The sequence below is a fragment of the Chlorocebus sabaeus genome, chromosome 20 (genome assembly GCF_047675955.1).
Source record: "Chlorocebus sabaeus isolate Y175 chromosome 20, mChlSab1.0.hap1, whole genome shotgun sequence".
In the NCBI taxonomy this organism is placed as follows: domain Eukaryota; kingdom Metazoa; phylum Chordata; class Mammalia; order Primates; family Cercopithecidae; genus Chlorocebus; species Chlorocebus sabaeus.
This window is the reverse complement of record NC_132923.1, coordinates 96,094,196-96,113,252: the sequence shown is the minus strand read 5'-3', so window position 1 is coordinate 96,113,252 and position 19,057 is coordinate 96,094,196. Positions and strand designations below refer to the sequence as shown.

Below are 19,057 nucleotides of genomic sequence, written 5' to 3'. Positions count from 1 at the left end.
CGGCACAGTGCATGGCACAGTCGGTGCTTAGGGAGCGATAGCTAGATGAAACCGTAGTTTTCAGGATCCTAGTCCATCCAAAGCAGCCGCCTTCGGGGCAGGTGTGGGGAGGAGGGGGGCCGACGAGGAGCCAGCGCCGCGCGGCTCTCCACACTTCCGTCTTGGAGGCCAGGGGTGCTGCTGCCGACGTCCCTCGCCCGGAGGCAGAGATGCGCTGGCGCGTCACCGCCAGGAGCCCACCGTGAAAAACTGTTGGATGGAAGGCGACGCCCAGAACTCCAGGAGAACGCTGTGGGAGGACGCGAGGCCAGGCGACTAATAGGCCAGGTGTGAGTCCCCAAACAGCCTTCTCCCCTTCAAGAGAGGAAGCTTGGGCCACAGGCTGGGACGGAAGCAGAGGGGCAGACACGCCGCCACTCGCCCGGCCTCGAACCACCAGCGACTCATCTCAGCCGAGGCGGCCAGGAGGTCCGGCGGCCCCGCGCCTGCGCACGCCGGGCCCCGCCCCGCCCCGCCCCGCGCCCTCCAGGCCCGCCCCGCCCTCCACCTTCTGCGTGCGCACAGCCTATAGCCCGCCTCCGTGAAAGACTGCCGGGCGCATGCGGTCGGGGTTGTTCACTGGCTGTCCGGGGCTCCGCGCGCGTCGCCGGCCCGACTCTGTCGCTGACGGGAGGATCTGAAGCCGGCCGCAGGTAGGCCGACTCCAGGGATCCCAGGGGGAAACTGTTCTCCCGCGCAGGAGTCAGCGGCGCGAGCTGAGCCCGGCGCCGGATAGCCCCGCCGCCGGGGTGACGGACGTCGCTCCTACCAATCAGGGGCGAGGTGACTCGGCGTCCTGCCCAATGGGCTGTGTGCCTAACGGGAGTGGGGCGGGCGCCCCGGCCGGCGAGCTGCTGGCTCCCGCGCGCGGGCCTCGTGGCCGGGCGGTGCTGGGGAGAGGGACTGAGCGGGGCGCGGGACGCGGGGCGGCTTCAGAGGTTGCGGTGCCTGAGCCGCCGCGCTGGGCCGCGCCGAATCAGCTCTGCCGGGCTCGTCGGACGGATTAGGCCGTGGGGTCGTGGAGCGCCCCCCCAACCCCGTCCTTGCTCATCGTTTGCGAGGAAGCCCGGCAGCCGCCCATCCATTCAGGCGGTGCGGGCCTCGGGCCTCGGGCTCAGCCGCCTGGGGCTAGGCGGGGCGGCTCCGCGCCGTAGGACCAGGGGGCCTGCAAGCTCTCCGGCCCTGGGCCCCGCGACTGGCCTTTGGGCCCCACGGCTTCCTCCCTTCCCGACGGCCGGGAGTCGGGGCGCTGGCGGTGTATAGAGCTCACCACGTTTGCGTAGCGCCCTTCCGTCCACAGTCGTTGCAGTTTCGAATGCTCAGCGGCCCTGTGACGCGGGCGGCGTGGGGATTCTCACCACCATTTCCCGAGGTGAGAACCCGCGTTGCAGGCAGCTCAAGTGACATGACTGAGGTCTGCACACGAGTGATGGGGGCTGGCATTTCATCTCATAACATTGAAAGAAAAAGCATTTTCCCCCCTCAATCTTTGTTGAATTTTCTGATGTGTCTTGATTTACGTTACTTCTGTGCCGGAAAACCTTCTTGCACCTTCCGTCACCTTCAGAATTAAGTTCAGATTGGGCATGCCAGTTTTTACATGATCTGGCCCTTGCCTACCTTTCCAGTTTGTCTTCCACCATATATCCCTCCCTCCCCGTCTTCTGCTTCTTGGCCTTACCTCTGTTCTCTGTAGCTGCCCCGCACCTGCCTGTTCACCCTGTTCCCTTTCCTGTGCTCTGAGTCTTGCAGTCAGTCCTTCAAGGCCCATTGCAAGTCATATCTACAAAACAGGAGCCGCCTGGATCCGCCCACTGCCCCCAGGACTTCTCTTACCTTCCTCTGATGGCCATGGTACTGAAAACTTCTGCTCTCTTCGTCCCCCTTTATAGTCTAAACATGTTTTCTGTCTGCTTCCACCATCACTGAATTACTCATTTATTTGTTAATGTTTCATCTCTCCAACTGGACTGCCAGAAAGTTGAGATATGGGCCCAAATCTGATTAATGTTTATAGTCCCCAAGCGCAGTAGCTGTCATGTAAGTCAGTACCCCATAAGGATGAATGAATGAGCCTCCCTCCTGGTCTTTGTGTACATTGGCATATTTATTGCCAGGCACTGAGACAGCAAGAATCTAGAGAGAGAATCTAAAGAACGTAAAGAGAGATGTTACCCTCTTAGAGTAAAATTGGGACAAATCAAATGTAATTGGATAAGATGAATCTTTTGTAGAAGTAACTCAGGGTGGCAGAGGAATTTCTGGGATCATCCAAAACAGGGAGACCAGGGTATAGTCTCAGTAAGAGATATGTCTGGTTAGAACATATGTAAAATGTACCTAAATCTGATTTTCATGTGTCAATAAGGAACTGTAAAGTGAGAGACTTAGGGTCAGATAAGCTTGGAGATACCGCATACTATATAGCAGTGATGATAGTGCGAGTTTACTTACTAAACACTCCCAGGATTCTTGCGTTAAATGACTTGGTTTAATCAGCATTTCTCTGATGTATATCCATAAAACCTTTTTTGAGAATCCCATATGCATTTTGTTGAAAGCAGGGAGCATGCTTTTGGAAATGCTGCAGCAGAGGATGGAAAGAGCCTTTGGAGCGGAGAAGACTTCTGAACATTCTTCCTTCCCTGCCAAGTGTGTTCTTTCCTGCTCTGGGGAGGGGGTGGGGCGGGGGAATGCTTCAAGCACAACTCCCTACTTTTCTTGTTCCTTAGTTTATTTTTATCATAATTTTGCTTCACATGGAACGTTCCTGAGGAGGAAAATGTCCTGACCATGCCAAAGTAAGCATTTTCTGCTACTTTCCTATTGTGTTTTTCATTTTGGTCACATTTGGGTTTGCTCACCAAATGGACGATTCTGGACCTCTGAAGTTGGGGACCAGTGATAAATCCTCCGTGATGAGCCTGTCACAGTCTCCTCACCTCTTGTCAATGCTGTTTTCACCTGCGTCTTGACTCTGCTGCCCTTACATCTTCTTTTATCTCTCCTTTCCCTGCCACTGTGGCACACTCTTGGGATTTAATCTCATCTCCCCTCTCTTTGAGTCCTCTGCCCATCATGTGCTTCAGACTGGTTTCTTATCTGATGTCCCTCTCCCCCAGTATTTACAGTCTCTCTTCATTGCATGCCTGGGAGAGATTTATGACAAGGATCAAGTTATTGTTAAATTATAGAAGAGAACTACTTTTTTTTTTGAGGTAGTCTTATTCTGTCGTGCACACTGGAGTGCAGTGGCGTGATTCCAGCTCACTGCAACCTCTGCCTCCTGGGTTCAAGCAATTCTCCTGCCTCAGCCTCCTGAGTAGCTGGGACTACAGGTGTGCGCCATCACAGCCGGCTAATTTTTGTATTTTTGGTAGAGATGGGGTTTCCCCATATTGGCCAGGCTGGTCTCAAACTCCTGACCTCAAGTGATCCTCCTGCCTCTGCCTCCCAGAGTGCTGGGATTACAGGCATGAGCCACCGTGCCCAGCAAGGGAACTCCTTTTAATTATAGGAATTTTGGTTTAACTGCAACCACTTTTCAGTGTTGATGTTCTTTCCTTTTAGTCTATCTTTTATAACCTAGAGGAGCTTTGTTTTCTTGATGATACATTGTAGTTTAGCCAAAGACATTATTTATTTCCTGGAGAACTGGAGTGCTTATCCAAGTTTGAATTTTTTTCCCATGTAGGGAAAACAATGAGGCACCTGCCTGGTATCTCAGTGTCTGGCAGGGATGTCAGCAGACATTTGGGTTGTAGTGTTATATCAACCAGCTTAGAGCTGGTTTTATTAGGTTGACTCTGAAGGTTATTAGTTGTCAAAGCTTTAAACAAAAAACTATGTTATTAGAGTAGCAGTTGTTTTTCTACACATTTTTGACTAAAGCCATTCAGTGATCCAAGAAATGTTTGTTACGATGCTGTTTAAACCTGAAGACAACCTTTTGAAGTCCTGTGACAGAGAAACTAAGGCTTCAAGATGGTTCATAGCTAATAATTGGCAGAGCCAGTATTTGAACCCAGATGAGTTTGGTTTGTTGAGATATATTTATTTCATCTGTAATTTTTCTCTTTTCCAGGTCAAAGAGTAAAATGAAGTATATTCTGGTTACTGGTGGTGTTATATCAGGAATTGGAAAAGGAATCATTGCCAGCAGTGTGGGCACAATACTCAAGTCATGTGGTTTACATGTAACTTCAATCAAAATTGACCCCTACATTAACATTGATGCAGGAACATTCTCTCCTTATGAGCATGGTAAGCACAGTGGATTTCTTCATAATAATTGCATGTGGAAGAACATATCAGCACTTGGGATTTATGTGCAGTTTGCATAACTTTTATTTTCTGCCTTCTAACAGGTCCCTTAATATAGCAGAATGATACTTTTTTCACCTAGACAGGAATAATCCTTTTTTTTTTTTTTTTTGAGACAGGATCCCATTCTGTCCCTCAGGCTGGAGTGTAGTGGTGTGATCATGGCTCGCTGTAGCTTCCACCTCCTTAGCTCAAGCGATCCTCTCACCTCAGCCTCCTGAGTAGCTAGGACTACAGGTGTAAATCACCAGGCCTGGCTAATTTCTAAATGTTTTGTAGAGGTAGGGTTCCACTATGTTGCCCAGGCTGGTCTTGGGTCCTCCCACTGTAATCCCAAAGTGCTGGGTGTTACACTTGTGAGCCACCATGCCCGATTGCATTTTACTTCTTTGTTGTTATTGAGAACCTATCAACTGTGTGACATGCGACTGTGGCTGTTACTTCAAAGATTAATTGCTTAAAACTGGGAGAGATGTTAAAACATACCTCTTGTTTTAAAATTCTGCATTCATACTCCTACTCTCTAGCATTGAGGTGAAAATCTACAAGCATTAAGTGTCACTAGTGCAGAAATCCTCATGTAACAAATAGCAGCAGGAAAAGATCCGTACACTTGAGTGATATTTAATACAGAATTCTTGAGCAGAGGATGAGTTATCTCTCTGAGGGAGAAAATGAGACATTTTTTTCCTTTCCTGTGTTTGAGCTTGTCTCCTATTGTAGTGGTAGGAATGAATCATTCTGGGCAAAATTTCTAGAGTGAAGTTTCATGGAATGAATGTGCAACAAAGGAATGGGAGAAATGTGTGCAGTTTCACAAATTTGTTTAGAACAAAAGCAGAGCTCAAAAGCTGATTTTTGTAATCAGCACAAACTTAATATGCATATATCCAGGCTTTGAATCAAATATTTTTATCACACTTTAAACCATATTATGCTTAATTAGGAGACTTTTCTGAAGGCTCTTTTTTCCCTAGGCAGCAGATGCTATATACTACTGTAGGGTCCTGTATACGCACAGCCTGTCATTCCCTCCCATCCCTTGCCATTTTATAACTCTTCTTAAGAATGAGTTTGTTGACAGACTAGAAGTATGAAGTTACCTTTTAGAGAATATCTGGTAATTTTTCTTTTTGTGTGTCATGTTTAGTTTTCTAGAAGTGAATTTCTGTGCTTCCTATCATGTAATTGCACACGTTGTTATGAGTGTTTTATTTCAGAATTGCAGTTGTGCCACGGTATAGGTATTTTTCACTTAACCTAAATGGTTTCTCTATTCACTGCAGGTGAGGTTTTTGTGCTGGATGATGGGGGGGAAGTAGACCTTGACCTGGGTAACTATGAACGTTTCCTTGACATCCGCCTCACCAAGGACAATAATCTGACCACTGGAAAGATATACCAGTATGTCATTAACAAGGAACGGAAAGGAGATTACTTGGGGAAAACTGTCCAAGGTAATACTGGATTTACCTTTAAAGCTTAAAAGTCTTAACCAGTTTAATTTCTTCCCCCCTCCCACCTCTACACAGATGTATAATTCCCTTTTGAGTATAAAAGTTTACATTGTATGTGATTTCAGCATGAAACTCACAAGGTATTGTTACTGAAATATGCCTTCAGTTGAAAAATCAGAGTTATATTGTTGTTTGCTAAAAAAAAGAATTTGAAGAACCACTTCTTCATTGAAGCTTGTCAGTCCTGCCAAGGCAGCATGATATGAGTCCAGAGAACTGTTGTTTTTACACAGTAATGAGTGTGAAAGTGGTAAAGGCAACTCGATTAGGGCATTAAGCCAGATGGCATGTATGTGTGCATCTGGGACTTACTATGTATAGAAGTGAGAAGGAAATGAGCATCCATTGTGTATACTGGTTTCCAGGCCGTTCATCAATGCCATATGGCCTAGGAGGAGCCTGAGAAGTGGGTTTCTGGGTCCTCCCAAGCTTTCACTGGCACAGCTTCGCTTACATCTATTTGCTGTTTCGGGGTTTTGTACAAGCATTCATTTAAGGAAAATGTTTTGCTGCTTTAAGAAGGTGGGGATGGAAAACTACTGATCTAGTATAATGGCAGTGGCCCAAATTTGGAGGGGTTGCTGAAAAGTGGCTTTAATCTGAGTTATGAGAGCAAATCTGCTTTTGGCTTTAGACTTTACTGGCCTGAAAGCTGAGGGTCACACTGACAGCTGGCTCTGGTCTGGGGCTGCCCTGGCGAGATTCTGGGCTAATTGGGTCATATTTGGATCTTAGCTTCCCCTCTCACTAGCTTTGTGAACATGGGCACATTAACCTCTTCGAAATGTGGATTCCTTTTCTGTAAAATGGACAATAACAACACCTACCTCTCTGGGTTGTTAGGAGGATTAAAGGAAGTAAAAGTCAATGAAGTGTTCCCTGACTTCCTGACACATAGAAAGGAATCAGGAATTAGAATGGTTTTGATTATACAGTTTGCTGTTTATTTAATCATCATCCATCAAATTTGCATTGAATGCTCACTGCAGTCAGACGCTCACTGGTGCTGGTAATGCATGTGATGAGCAAGACCAGAGAGGTCATTGCCCACACGGAGGTTACCTGTCGGGGAGGCAAACAACAAACATACAACAAAACGAGACGTCTGTCAGAAGCAGTGAAGAAACCAAGTGGGGTGAGGACTGAAAGAATGACTGGGAAAAGCCACTTTGGGCAGGTGGTTGGGGAGCCTCCCAAGAGAGGCCATTTGAGCTGAGAGGCCAGTCACAGGGAGAGTGGAATGAGAAGTGTGGAGGCGCAGGGCTACGAAGGCTTGGTTGGTCCAGGAATGGAGGGGAGGCCGGCATGGCTGAGGCAAAGTGACCGAGGGGGATGGTCAGAGAGCGGGGGTGGTAGCCACAGCCAGGTTCTACCCAGTCTCGGCTGCAGCAAGAAGCTCGGAGTGTACTCAGAGAAGTGGGAAGCCACCGAAAAGTTGAAGCGTGGGAGTGATGAATTCTGACTTGAATTTTAAAAGATCACTTTGACACCATGTGTGGAGTAGATAATGCATATTCTCCTGTGTGAGGCAAATGAATATCCTTGTGCATGAGGCATTGCTGTAACTGGAGTGACCTGGAGTTAAACAGTAATCTTCACCTTTTAGGAACTTGCAGTCTGTACCCAGCAACTATGATTTTTGAAGTGTTGAGCAATTGCTGGCATTCTTTGAGCACTGACATGGCAGGTGCTCTACCGAGCATTTTACAGGTGCTGTCGCACAAAATTTCCACAACTTAACATGTTGTTAAGCTTAAAATGGTTAAAACAAGCTTAAAATAGTTCTATAATTGACCCAAAGATCCACAACTAACGAGTCATGGGACTGAGGTTTGAATGCAGACATTCTGACCCTGGGTGCTGTGCTCCTAACGACTCTGCTGTGCTGTGCTGGCCCACTGCAGTAGATTGTCTACCCTTTGGTAAACTGGAAACATATGGAACAGGGTCCCAGAAGTCTCTTGTTCCTGGAAATGCACTGAAGTGTAGTGTGCCCACCTTCATCTGTGAGCAATAGGGTTGGCCATACTGATGTGTGACTCTGCACAGGGGCATACGCGCCCGTGTGGCTCAGGACACTACTCTCAGCCTTGCTCTGTTGCAGGGCTTCCAGCAACAACTTGGACATCTGGCTGCAGGAAGTGTGAGCTCAGAGATTTGTTGAGGCCAGTTAAAGGGGGCCTCAAAAGTATTTTTATGACCCTATTACTACTGTCTCCAGGCAGAGAGTGCCGCAGTTTGTTTTCACAGTCAGTGCATTTGTCTCGATCAATGTAGATGGACAAGCATAAGTTCCCTGTTTGTTTTCTCTTTCCCAGTTGTCCCTCATATCACAGATGCAATCCAGGAGTGGGTGATGAGACAGGCGCTAATACCTGTAGATGAAGATGGCCTGGAACCTCAAGTGTGTGTTATTGAGGTTTGTATGATTCTTGTACATGTGAACAAGTGTACTCATCTCCTTAGTCAGCCATCAACAACTGATAAGACATTTCCCAGTGGAGCCCTTGGCCTTCCTATCTGTGTTGGTGCAGTATGTTGCAATGTGGCAGGTAAGGGCATAGTAACAGTCATGTGGAATGGCCATGCAAAGGAAAACTGTACTTTGCCCAAAGAGTGCTCCTTTTTTTTCTTTTCTTTTTTTTTTTTTAAGCATTTATAGATTTACTTAGTACTGACTATTCCCATGAGTAGTGTGACACATTTTCATCTGTCTCTTGAGCAAGTCAGCAGATCTTTTGCTTTCTTCTGGCAAGAGCATTCATCTCCGAATGAGCTTCGTTTGGTTTCAGTATCTGTACTCCTGCTGTGCTGATCCTAGCTGTTGGATCTCAGTGTTCCTCAGATAACAGGAGACTCAGAAGTTCCAGCAGTTTGTTTATAACTAATGCTTTTTTTTTTTTTTTTTTTTTTTGAGACAGGGTCTCACTCTGTCACCCAGGCTGGAGTCCAGTGGAGCAGTCATGGCTCACTGCAACGTTGACCTCCTGGGCTCACGTAGTTCTCCTGCCTTAGCCTCCCGAGTTGCTGGAACTACAGTGTGCACCACCATGCCCGGCTAGTTTTTGTACTTTTTTGGGAGAGGCAGGGTTTCACCATTTTGCCCATGGCTTTGAGCTCAAGCTATCTGCCTGCCTTGGCCTCCAAAAGTGCTAGGATTACAGATGTGAGCCACTGTGCCCAGCCAACTGATGCTTTTCAGTATAAAAATTATTTATGGTTAACTAAGGAGATAAGATTTAGGTTTTTTTTTTTTTTTGCTTTGTCACTGTGATACAGATAACATTCCTGACACGTCTCTCAGCTGACCTTTTTCTTGAAATGATGTGGAAAGTTCCACAATAACCTTTGGGAACGATGAGCCTGTCCAAAAGAGTAACCTTTTAGTACAAAGAGATGTCTAATTCTTGTTAACTAACATACAGGGTTAGAGAGTCCACGTTACATAATTACGCATCACTGAATCAGGAAGACAGACAGTTGTTAGAAAACTAAACTGCCAGAGAAGGGTTTAGTGCCTAACCTCTGAAACAACTTTGTTCTTCTAGCTTGGTGGAACCGTGGGGGACATAGAAAGCATGCCCTTTATTGAGGCCTTCCGTCAGTTCCAATTCAAGGTCAAAAGAGAGAACTTTTGTAACATCCACGTCAGTCTAGTTCCCCAGGTGAGTAAGACATTGAAAGTTTTACTCTGGGAGAGATGGAGAGGAGGGAGGAAAGGTAAACTGGAATGGTTTTTACTTATTGTGTAGTAGTTTTCACTTGAGGTGCAGGAAGCAGAGAATAAAGAACTTTGTAAGTTTAAATTTGTTACAATCATACTTTTTTGAAAAGATCAAATAGAAAACATTTGAAAAATCAGGGCAGTTGCATTTGCAGATGTAGATTGGCTGTGTGCATTTGTCTTTACAGTATGGTGGAACTAGAGTAAAGAGGCTGTTTTTAAAGCAAATCTTGTGGAGAGGAGTCAATAGTAACAAAAATTAGGAAGCTGGAAGGCAGATGGATGCATAGAAACTGACTAAGCTGACCTTGAGTGCCAGATCTTATGCCTGCAGCAATGAAAGCAGAGAAGCTGCCCTGTTTGCCCTGCAGAACCCCAAAGCTCAGGAGCGGGATGAGGGTGGACCTTATGTAACTACTGCTTCAGAGGGCTCAGACCCTGACATCTTTTTCCTAAAGTGCACAATTGGGCATTAACCTCCTCCCACCTTGGCAGAAGACTGGAGGCTTGTTCTCTGGAGAGGGTTCCTGGATGAGCAGACACTAGGGACAGTTGAGGGCGGTAACACTGGACTACAAACATGGGGTTGTGTGTGATGTTACGCTGTTGACACTCCTTGCCTTCTTCCACCACTCGGTTCCCAGAATTGACATGTTCAGTTTTGGCCATTCCACGTGGGAGATTGTAAGATTGTCCTCTGGGGTATGGATAGCCCAGGATAAAAGACACTGGCTCTGGGGGCTCCCCGTGAAATAAGCCAGCCAGATTTTCACCCAGACAAGCCTACCCACTCACACAGAACTTACAGGTAGCATTGGAGCAGGCCTCCATACACTTGGAGAAAGCATCTGATAGGTAAGAGACCAAGCAACAGAAAGCAACTTACAGGGAACTGAGGCTCTACAAGCAGAGGAAACTTAATAAAAAAAAAAAAAACAAAAAACCCCAAAATGACCAGTCATTACTATTCTTAGAAAATTAAAAGGAGATAAGGTATATCCATTAGATAAGAACTGGATGCTGTAAGAAAGAAACATTGAGAGAACATAAAAGAATCCTTGGAAATTAAAAATTGGGTAGCAGAAATGAAGAAGTTAAGAGAAAGTAAGTTGAGGAGATACCCAAGGAAGTACAGCAAAAAGACTAAGAGATAGAAAATAGGAGAAAAGGTAAGAAAAATTAGAGGACCGGCTCAGAAGTTCTAACTTCCAAATAATAGGAGTTCCAAAAAATAAGAACAGAGAAACGGAAGTATAATCTGAACCCCAGGGGTCAGCAAACGATGGCCTGTGGGCCACAGGAACCTACCCCCGCTTTATGGAAATCAAGTTTATGGAAATACAGCTGCGTCCATTTGTTTATGTGCTGTCTGTGGCTGCTTTTGCACTGGAACAGTAGAGTTGAATACTTGTGGCAGAGACTGTGTGGCCCACAAAACCTAAAATATTTATCATCAGGCCCTTTACAGAAAAAAATTTCTGACCCCTCATCTGAACAATTCAAGGAAATTTCTAGACATCAGTTTCTGGGTTGAAAGGGGGCCCCCTTGGTGCCTAGCATATTGGATGACAGATGACCCACACCAAGGCATATTATTGTGAACGTTCAGACTAATGGGGCAGAAGTTCTAAAAGGCTCTAAAGAGAAAAATCAAGAATCATTGTGCCATTGGACCCCTCAGCAACAATACTGGAAGCTAAAAGACAGTGATGCGATTTCATTAAAAATTCTAGTGGAGTCTGGGCATGGTGGCTCCCACCTGTTATCTCAGCAGTTTGGGAGGAAGAGGTGGGAGGATTGCTTGAGCCTATGAGTTTGAGACCAGCCTGGGCAATGTGACAAGACCCTGTGTCTATTTTTAAAAAAAGTCCAACAGAAAATGATTTCCATCCTACAAGTCCGTATGTAACGTCTATCTGTTAAGTGTGAGAGGAGAATAAAGATAATTTAGTCCAGAAAGGAAAAGTGTGGCACGTGGTTTGGGAACAGTATTTAAATACTTCAAAAGGATGTAAACCCGAAAGAGGGCTGCAGGCACAGGAAAGTGTCTAATGGGGGCAGGATCCTCATTTAACAGGGAAATCAATAGAAAATGACTCCAAGTAAATGTGAAGAAGTGGCACACCAGCAAGATCAGTTAAGAGTTGAAGAGCGGTGGTTTCTAGGGATTGGAAAGGGGAGAGTGGGTGAGGGCCGATACTGCTTACAAGCTCGGTAGAATCATTTGACTCTAAAATACATGCACGTGTAACTTTGACAAACATAAAAGCTAAATTATGTAAGTGACCAAATGATCTATTTCCTTTTTAAAAGGGGTTCAAGGAAAAGTCATACTTGAAAATTCCTTATCAGAGAGAAACTAACTTTTTTTTTTTTTTTTCCTTTTGTAAAATAGCCAAGTTCAACAGGGGAACAGAAGACTAAACCCACCCAGAATAGTGTTCGGGAACTTCGAGGGCTTGGGCTTTCCCCAGATCTGGTAAGATTTCCTGATAACTGGTTTCAGTGTAATCTTTTATGTCTAGTTAAGATCACTCTTTCATGACAGATAAGACCGTTGTCTTTTTGGCTTGCTTTTGATGGTTGATGATGGAGAAAATAGGATTAGTGCTTTGAACCGGCTGTAGTTTGCTACATGTTCCTGCTTGGCACGTGTTAGGTCTTGTACTCCCCAGACCCTTATTTTCCCTTTCAGTCCTTTTATTCTCATTTTTACTCCTACCTGGGAACACTAATGGAGGAAAACCCCAGAGCTCTTGTAGTTCATTAATGTATTCATTTGCACTGCCATTCTCTTATATTTCTCCAGTTTGGTGTTTAGGGATTTTAGCTTTGAAACGGGTCATAATATTTTTATGGATTATGTGCCTGGTGCTGAGAGTTAACATTTTCGTTCGTCTTAATGATGTGAAGTCTGTTTTAATTTCAATCAGGGAAAACCCCTACTTCTGTCATCTTTTCCTTCTGTCTAAGCCATCTTGTTCTCTACTGCTAGGTCGTATGCAGGTGCTCAAATCCACTTGACACATCAGTGAAGGAGAAAATATCAATGTTCTGCCATGTTGAGCCTGAACAAGTGAGTAGAAATTCCGATCTCTAATAAGTTGTTTTTTGCTTTTAATTGTACTGAAGCCTCTTGATGAGTTTCATGAGGCTTGTGTTACTTTCTAATTAGAGATAGTGGGCTGTTCCAGAAGAACCCATCGCCATCGGCTCTGATTTGCCATTCCTTGCCTCTCCTGGTTCCCCAAACACACTTGTGTCCCTCCTGCCTCTTCTCCGTGCCTCGTTGTACTTTGTGCTCCAGCCAGGTGGAGTATCTTTCGGTTCCCCTAGTACCCCCACTCTCCCTGTGATTGTACTTTTGCACTGGCTAATTTCTGTTAAGAACCCATGTCCCCCTCTTCCTGTTGGCTTGACAGTCTCCTACTCACTCTCATCCTTCAGGTTCTAGCGAAGACAGTGTTGTTTGAGAAGCTTTAACTGCCAAACCTCCTGGCCCTTGGCCTTCAGGGTTAACTGCGTCCTTCTCTGGGCTCCTGTGTGGTGTCTCACGTATGCTGCCAGTGGGCCCATCTTTCTGGGGGGTGTGTGTGTGTGTGTGCGCGTGCGCGTGCGCGTGCGTGTGCACGTGTGTGTGTACATGTGTGGTGTGTATCTCCCTTCACAGACTCTGAGCTTCTGGAGGGCAAGGGCCACCTCATTCAACTTGATGTTTCTGGTGCCTGGTGTCTAGGGTGTTGTAGGCTGTCACAGAGATCTTAGTGTTTTTGTTACTGCACCTATGATGCAGGAAATCCAAAATTTGGAACCTGTAATGTATCTAAGTGTGGTGCTTAGTATGGAAATTCCAGTGGTGATACACTGAGCATGTAGCTTTGGCCAGGTTTTAGATATTTCTGTCCTAGCAAGTGAAGGAAATTCAATTCTGTAGCAGAATAGGTTGTCATTAAAATTGCTCATTTTTTTTTTTTTTTTTAAATTGAGACGGAGTCTAACTCTGTCACCCAGGCTGGAGTGCAGTGGCGCGATCTTTTGGCTCACTGTGACCTCCACCTCCCAGGTTCAAGCGATTCTCCTACCTCAGCTTCCTGAGTAGTTTGGATTACAGGTGTGTACCACCACTCCCCGCTAATTTTTGTATTTTTAGTAGAAATGGGGTTTCATTATGTTGGCCAGGTTGGTCTCAAACTCCTGACCTCAGGTGATCCACTTGCCTCAGCCTCCCAAAGTGTTGGGATTACAGGCGTCAGCCACTGTGCCCAGCCTTAAAATTATTCACTATTAAAAATGTAACAAGTATTTCCATATTTAAGTTTAAGTTTAAAATTTTTTGCTTTTTTTTTTTTTTTGAGATGAAGTTTTCACTCTTTCATCTAGGCTGGAGTGAAGTGGAGCAATCTCAGCTCACTGGAACCTCCACCCCCTGGGTTCAAGTGATTCTCCTGCCTCAGCCTCCAGAGTAGCTGGGATTATAGGCGCCTGCCACCACGCCCAGCTAATTTTTGTATTTGCAGTAGAGATGGTGTTTCGCCATGTTGGCCAAGTTGGTCTGGAACTCCTGACCTCAAGTGATCCACCTGTCTCGGCCTCCCAAAGTGCTAGGATTACAGCTGTGAGCCACCACGCCCGGCCTTGCCTTTTTTTTTTAAATAGACGAGGTCTTGCTGTGTCACCCTGGCTAGAGTGCAGTGGTGCTGTCATAGCTCACTGCAGCCTGGGCTTAAACAGCCCTCCTGCCTCAGCCTCCTGAGTAGCTCATACCTTAGGCGGAAGCCACCATGTTCAGCTATTTTATTTTTTGTAGAGATGAGGTCTTGCTATGTTGCCCATGCTGGTCTTGAACTCTTTGGGCTCAGGCAGTCTTCTTGCTTCAGCCTTCTAAAATGTTGAGATTACAGGCGTGAGCCACCATGCCCAGCCTTGCTTATTCTTTTAATCGGAATATTTATCTTACTAATATTGACTTGATATAGTCTGAATACAACTGTTTTATCAGGTATGTGATTTGCACATACTTTCTCCGTAACTGTGCCTTGTCTTTTCATTTTCTTTTCTTTTTTTTTTTTGTTGAGATGGAGTCTTGCTCTGTTGCCCAGACTGGAGTGCAGTGGCATGATCTCTGCTCACTGCAACCTCTGCCTCCTGTGTTCAAGCGATTCCTCTGCCTCAGCCTCCTGGGTAGCTGGGACTACAGGCGTGTGCCACCACGCCTGGCTAAGTTTTGTATTTTTAGTAGAGATGGGGTTTTGCCAAGTTGACCAGGCTGGTTGCGAACTGACCTCAGGTGATCTGCCTGCCTCGGCCTCCCAAAGTGCTGGGATTACAGGTGTGAGCCACCACACCTGGCCTTCATTTTCTTAATAGTGTCTTTTAGAGCACAGACACTTTTAAATTTCAGTGAAGTCCAGTCTGTTTTTTTTCTTTTATGGATTGTGCTTTCACTATCGTATCTAAGAACTTGCTTAACCAAGGTCATGAAGATTTTCTTGTAAAAGTTAGTTTTAGGTCTTATAGGATCCATTCTAGCTTAACTTTTGTGAGTAGTGTGAGGTAAGAGTTGAGATTTTTACATGTGGATATCTACTTGTCTCAGCCCTGTTTGTTGAAAAGACTATCCTTGGATACTGTTCTATACTTTTTAAAAATAAGGGTACATTATAGATTTACTAATCTTTATAAAGTTGTTTAGATTTATTTATAGCTATTCATAATTTTCATTACTACTGTGAAGTTTTAAAAATTACATTTTCTGATTAGATATGGCCTATGTATAGGAGACCCTGCTGACCTCTGTCCATTCATCTATAGCCTAGCAACCTTACTAAAATTCTATTAGTACTGATTGTTTACCTGTAAATTCTTTTGGTTTTTATGGATAAGCAGTGATATTGTATGCCTTATTCAGTGGCAACCGCTTCTTGTTTTCTGGTTCATTTTTTTTTTTTCTTATCTAATGATAATTGCTAGTATCTTCAGTACATCATTGAATAGAAGTATTGAAAGTGACCATTCTGGCCTTGTTCTGGACTCTAAATAGTAAGCATTACTATTAAACCATGTGATGTTTACTGTGGGTTTTTTATATTGCCAAATTTTCCCTAATCTTAATTTACCAATAATTTTTATTATGAATTTGGTTTTGAATTTTTATCAAGTCTACATCTACTGAGGGAATTTTTTCTTCCTTAATCAATTTTCTATTTATGTGGTGAATTCCACTGTTAAATTTCCTAATGCAGGAGTTCTCAAACTTGACTGCACACTGGAATCGCTTTGGGAGCTTTAAAAGTACTGTTGCCTGCCTCCTACCCCGAGAGATCCTAATTCAAGTGGTCTACGAGGCAGCATGGGCTTTTGACCTTTTATAAGCTCTGAATGATTCCAGTATGCAGCTGAGTTTGAGAACCACTGTTCCTAAACTATTCATGGGTTCGTGGACATGATTTTTTTAAACTACATTTGTGGTTTGGATCATGAATTTATTTTTTTTAGACAGGTTCTGGCTCTGTTGCCCAGGCTGGAGTACAGTGATGCGATCTTGGCTCACTGCAACCTCCAACTCCCAGGCTTAAGTGATCCTCCCACCTCAGCCTCCCGAGTATCTGGGGCCATGGACACATGCCACCACACCCAGCTAATTTTTGGGTGTTTTTTTCAGGTTGGAGTGCAGTAGCACAATCTCAACTCACTGCAACTTCAAACTCCTAGGCTCAAGCGATTCTCCCATCTCAGCTATCCCCCAGGTAGCTGAAACTACAGGCACATGCCACCATGCCTGGCTAAATTTTGTATTTTTTGTAGAGACAGTGTTTTATCACATTGCCCAGTCTGGTCTCGAACTCCTGAGCTCAAGCAGTCCTCCTGCCGTGGCCTCCCAAAGTACTAGGATTACAAACATAAGCCATCTTGCCCAGCCATGAATTTTTTTAAAAGGACTTTTGCATCCATGTTCATAATAGATTGGCCACTAATTTTCTATTCTATTCTTGAGTCTGTTTTAGTAATTTATCTTTATCTAGAAAATTGTCCTTTTTTCTCTTTTCAAATACATAATATTTTTACAAGGTCACATAGCTAGTAGGAGGCTATAAGCCTGGTGAGTTTTTGCTTTTATTTAATAACTTGCTTTTTTCTAAACAGGTGATCTGCGTCCACGATGTCTCATCCATCTACCGAGTCCCCTTGTTGTTAGAGGAGCAAGGGGTTGTAGATTATTTTCTTCGAAGACTTGACCTTCCTATTGAGAGGCAGCCAAGAAAAATGCTGATGAAATGGAAAGAGATGGCTGACAGGTTTGCCTAGAATGAGGAGCTGGGAGCTCTAGCCTCCTTTACTTTTTTGTAGGGCTGGTGAAGCTGACTCTAGCCCTAGCACTTTTGCACTTCTGCCATCCACGCATTAGAAGGGCCTTTGTAGTAAGACATGTTCAGAAAGGATCTAAACTATCATGTAGCTGTGGCACAGATGAGGAGATCCTGATAGGGCCAGGCCAGGTGCTGGGCCTCCAGGCACTGAGTTCGGGTTATGTCTTAACATGCTTGTCCCTTACCAAGATCAGTGCAAACAGGCATCCCGGTGGCAGCGGGTGAATGTGCATACCCGAAGCCCACATGAATGGCTGACAGTGACTGGAGCACTCCTGGGTACCACCCCAGAGATCTGAGCTGTGTTAGGGAATGTGTGTCTCACCCCACACCAGAAAGGGATCACATCAGGAAGGGGATGTGTTGCTGCCTACTCCACTACATCCTTTTAAGGCTCGGTGGTGCTGTCACATCCCTTCAGAGATCTTCACTTCGTGTCTTAGAGCAATGGGCAGGCCTTATCTTAGTTGCAAGATCAATATGACGGCCTAGAAGCATTTGGAGAGGGCATACTCATTCCATTGCTCTGTGAGAATCGTTTTTTATTTCAACACTTTCCCTTCAGTCTTTGTCTGCTTACAGGTAGCTACCAGAATCGCACAGTTTTATCACCTTTTTTCATAAAACATTATAAGCATTTTGTTCTGTTATTATATTCTACAATGAAAACTTTTAATGAGTGGGGACTTTTCTATTTTGTGAATGTCCCATAATTTGTTTGACACTTGCTTTCATCCCATTAATTCTTGTGAATTGTCTGTTTATGTCTGTTAATTTTTTTGGCCTTTGGTATGAAAAAAATTTTTGTAGGCAAATTTGTGTGAGGTACTGAAACTGTCTCTTTATAAGTTTCAAAAAAAAAAAAAAATCTTTCTTTACAAAGCCTGCCATGTTGATCTGAAAATTACTTCCTCTTTACTGGTCTGTACACAGAACTCAGATAATAGCCATTCCCGTTATATTCTTCCCAGATGTGTTTTTGTAGGGGTTTTTGAGGCAGGGTCTCACTGTTGTCCAGGCTGTAGTGCAGTGGTGCAGTCAGCTCACTGTAACCTCCAACTCCTGGGCTCAAGATCCCCCCGCCTCTGCCTTTCAAAGTGCTAGGATTATAGGATTATGGGCGTGAGCTCACTCCTGGCCAGACGTGTTTTTTTTTCTCTTAAAATAGCTATTTTGGTCTCATGATAGCGTGTACCTTCTGAGTAACTGGGTATTTCTTGACGTTTGTTTGATAGATATGATCGTTTGCTGGAGACCTGCTCTATTGCCCTTGTGGGCAAATACACGAAGTTCTCAGACTCCTATGCCTCTGTCATTAAGGCTCTGGAGCATTCTGCACTGGCCATCAACCACAAATTGGAAATCAAGGTAAGGAGGGTGGCACAGGTACAACCGACAGATGAGCAGGAAGCAGTCTGTAGTCTCCTAGGTGCCGCGTCATATCTGCTTTCTGTTTTTGGAGCTCAGAATTACTTTTTAGGGATTAAAAAGATTTGTGGTTGCTTCCTGGCTTCGAGAAGACAGTAGAGCATTTTCAGGAATTAATGGAGGGGAGAGATGGCTAGAGGAGAGGGTGAGAGAGACTTGAGTTCTTGGCTGTGACTATCAGGTAACCAAATAAAATGCCCTGTGGAAATGGGGGCTGCTGGTGGACCACAGGCATGCTGCACAGTTGACAGCTGGAGGCTCTCGGAGACTTTGTTGGCATGTGGGCTGCCTTTCCTAACCTGTGCTCATCACTTATTGCAGAGTGGGAATGACAGTGTTGACCTCATAGAGCTGTGAGGTTTCTCTGGGGTGCAGGGCGGGCACTCAGTAAATGGTAGTTACTGTGTTCTGGTCTGTGCCATGGCGGGCAGCAGCTGAGCTGGTGGAACGGTGGGGCATGGCCCTACTTATCTGTGGGTGGCAGTAGAGTGTCATGGTTAAGAGCATGGATGCTGTGGCTGGGCGCGTTGGCTCATGCCTGTAATCCCAGCACTTTGGGAGGCCGAGGTGGGCAGATCACGAGGTGAGGAGATTGAGACTGTTCTGGCTAACACAGTGAAACCCCGTCTCTACTCAAAATATAATACAGCCAGGCGTGG

The 19,057-nt window shown here is 45.1% G+C and overlaps 1 protein-coding gene across 3 annotated transcripts in view; it reads left to right on the top strand.

The window, feature by feature from the left end:
• Positions 1 to 546: 546 nt before the first annotated feature.
• Positions 547 to 19,057, top strand: part of CTPS1 (CTP synthase 1) — a 32,398-nt gene continuing 13,887 nt past the window's right edge. Inside the window, exons 1-9 of one of the 3 annotated variants that reach the window (XM_007979228.3) lie at positions 547 to 692; positions 4,124 to 4,302; positions 5,649 to 5,819; positions 8,198 to 8,298; positions 9,428 to 9,544; positions 11,999 to 12,082; positions 12,599 to 12,679; positions 16,747 to 16,898; positions 18,206 to 18,338. In XM_007979228.3, the coding sequence (XP_007977419.1) occupies positions 4,137 to 4,302; positions 5,649 to 5,819; positions 8,198 to 8,298; positions 9,428 to 9,544; positions 11,999 to 12,082; positions 12,599 to 12,679; positions 16,747 to 16,898; positions 18,206 to 18,338 (1,005 nt within the window). In that variant the 5' untranslated portion in view covers positions 547 to 692; positions 4,124 to 4,136. Of the gene's footprint in view, positions 693 to 753; positions 1,412 to 2,735; positions 2,841 to 4,123; positions 4,303 to 5,648; positions 5,820 to 8,197; positions 8,299 to 9,427; positions 9,545 to 11,998; positions 12,083 to 12,598; positions 12,680 to 16,746; positions 16,899 to 18,205; positions 18,339 to 19,057 lie in introns of those variants that run through there. The other 2 variants (XM_007979229.3, XM_007979227.3) reach the window with 2 other exon arrangements.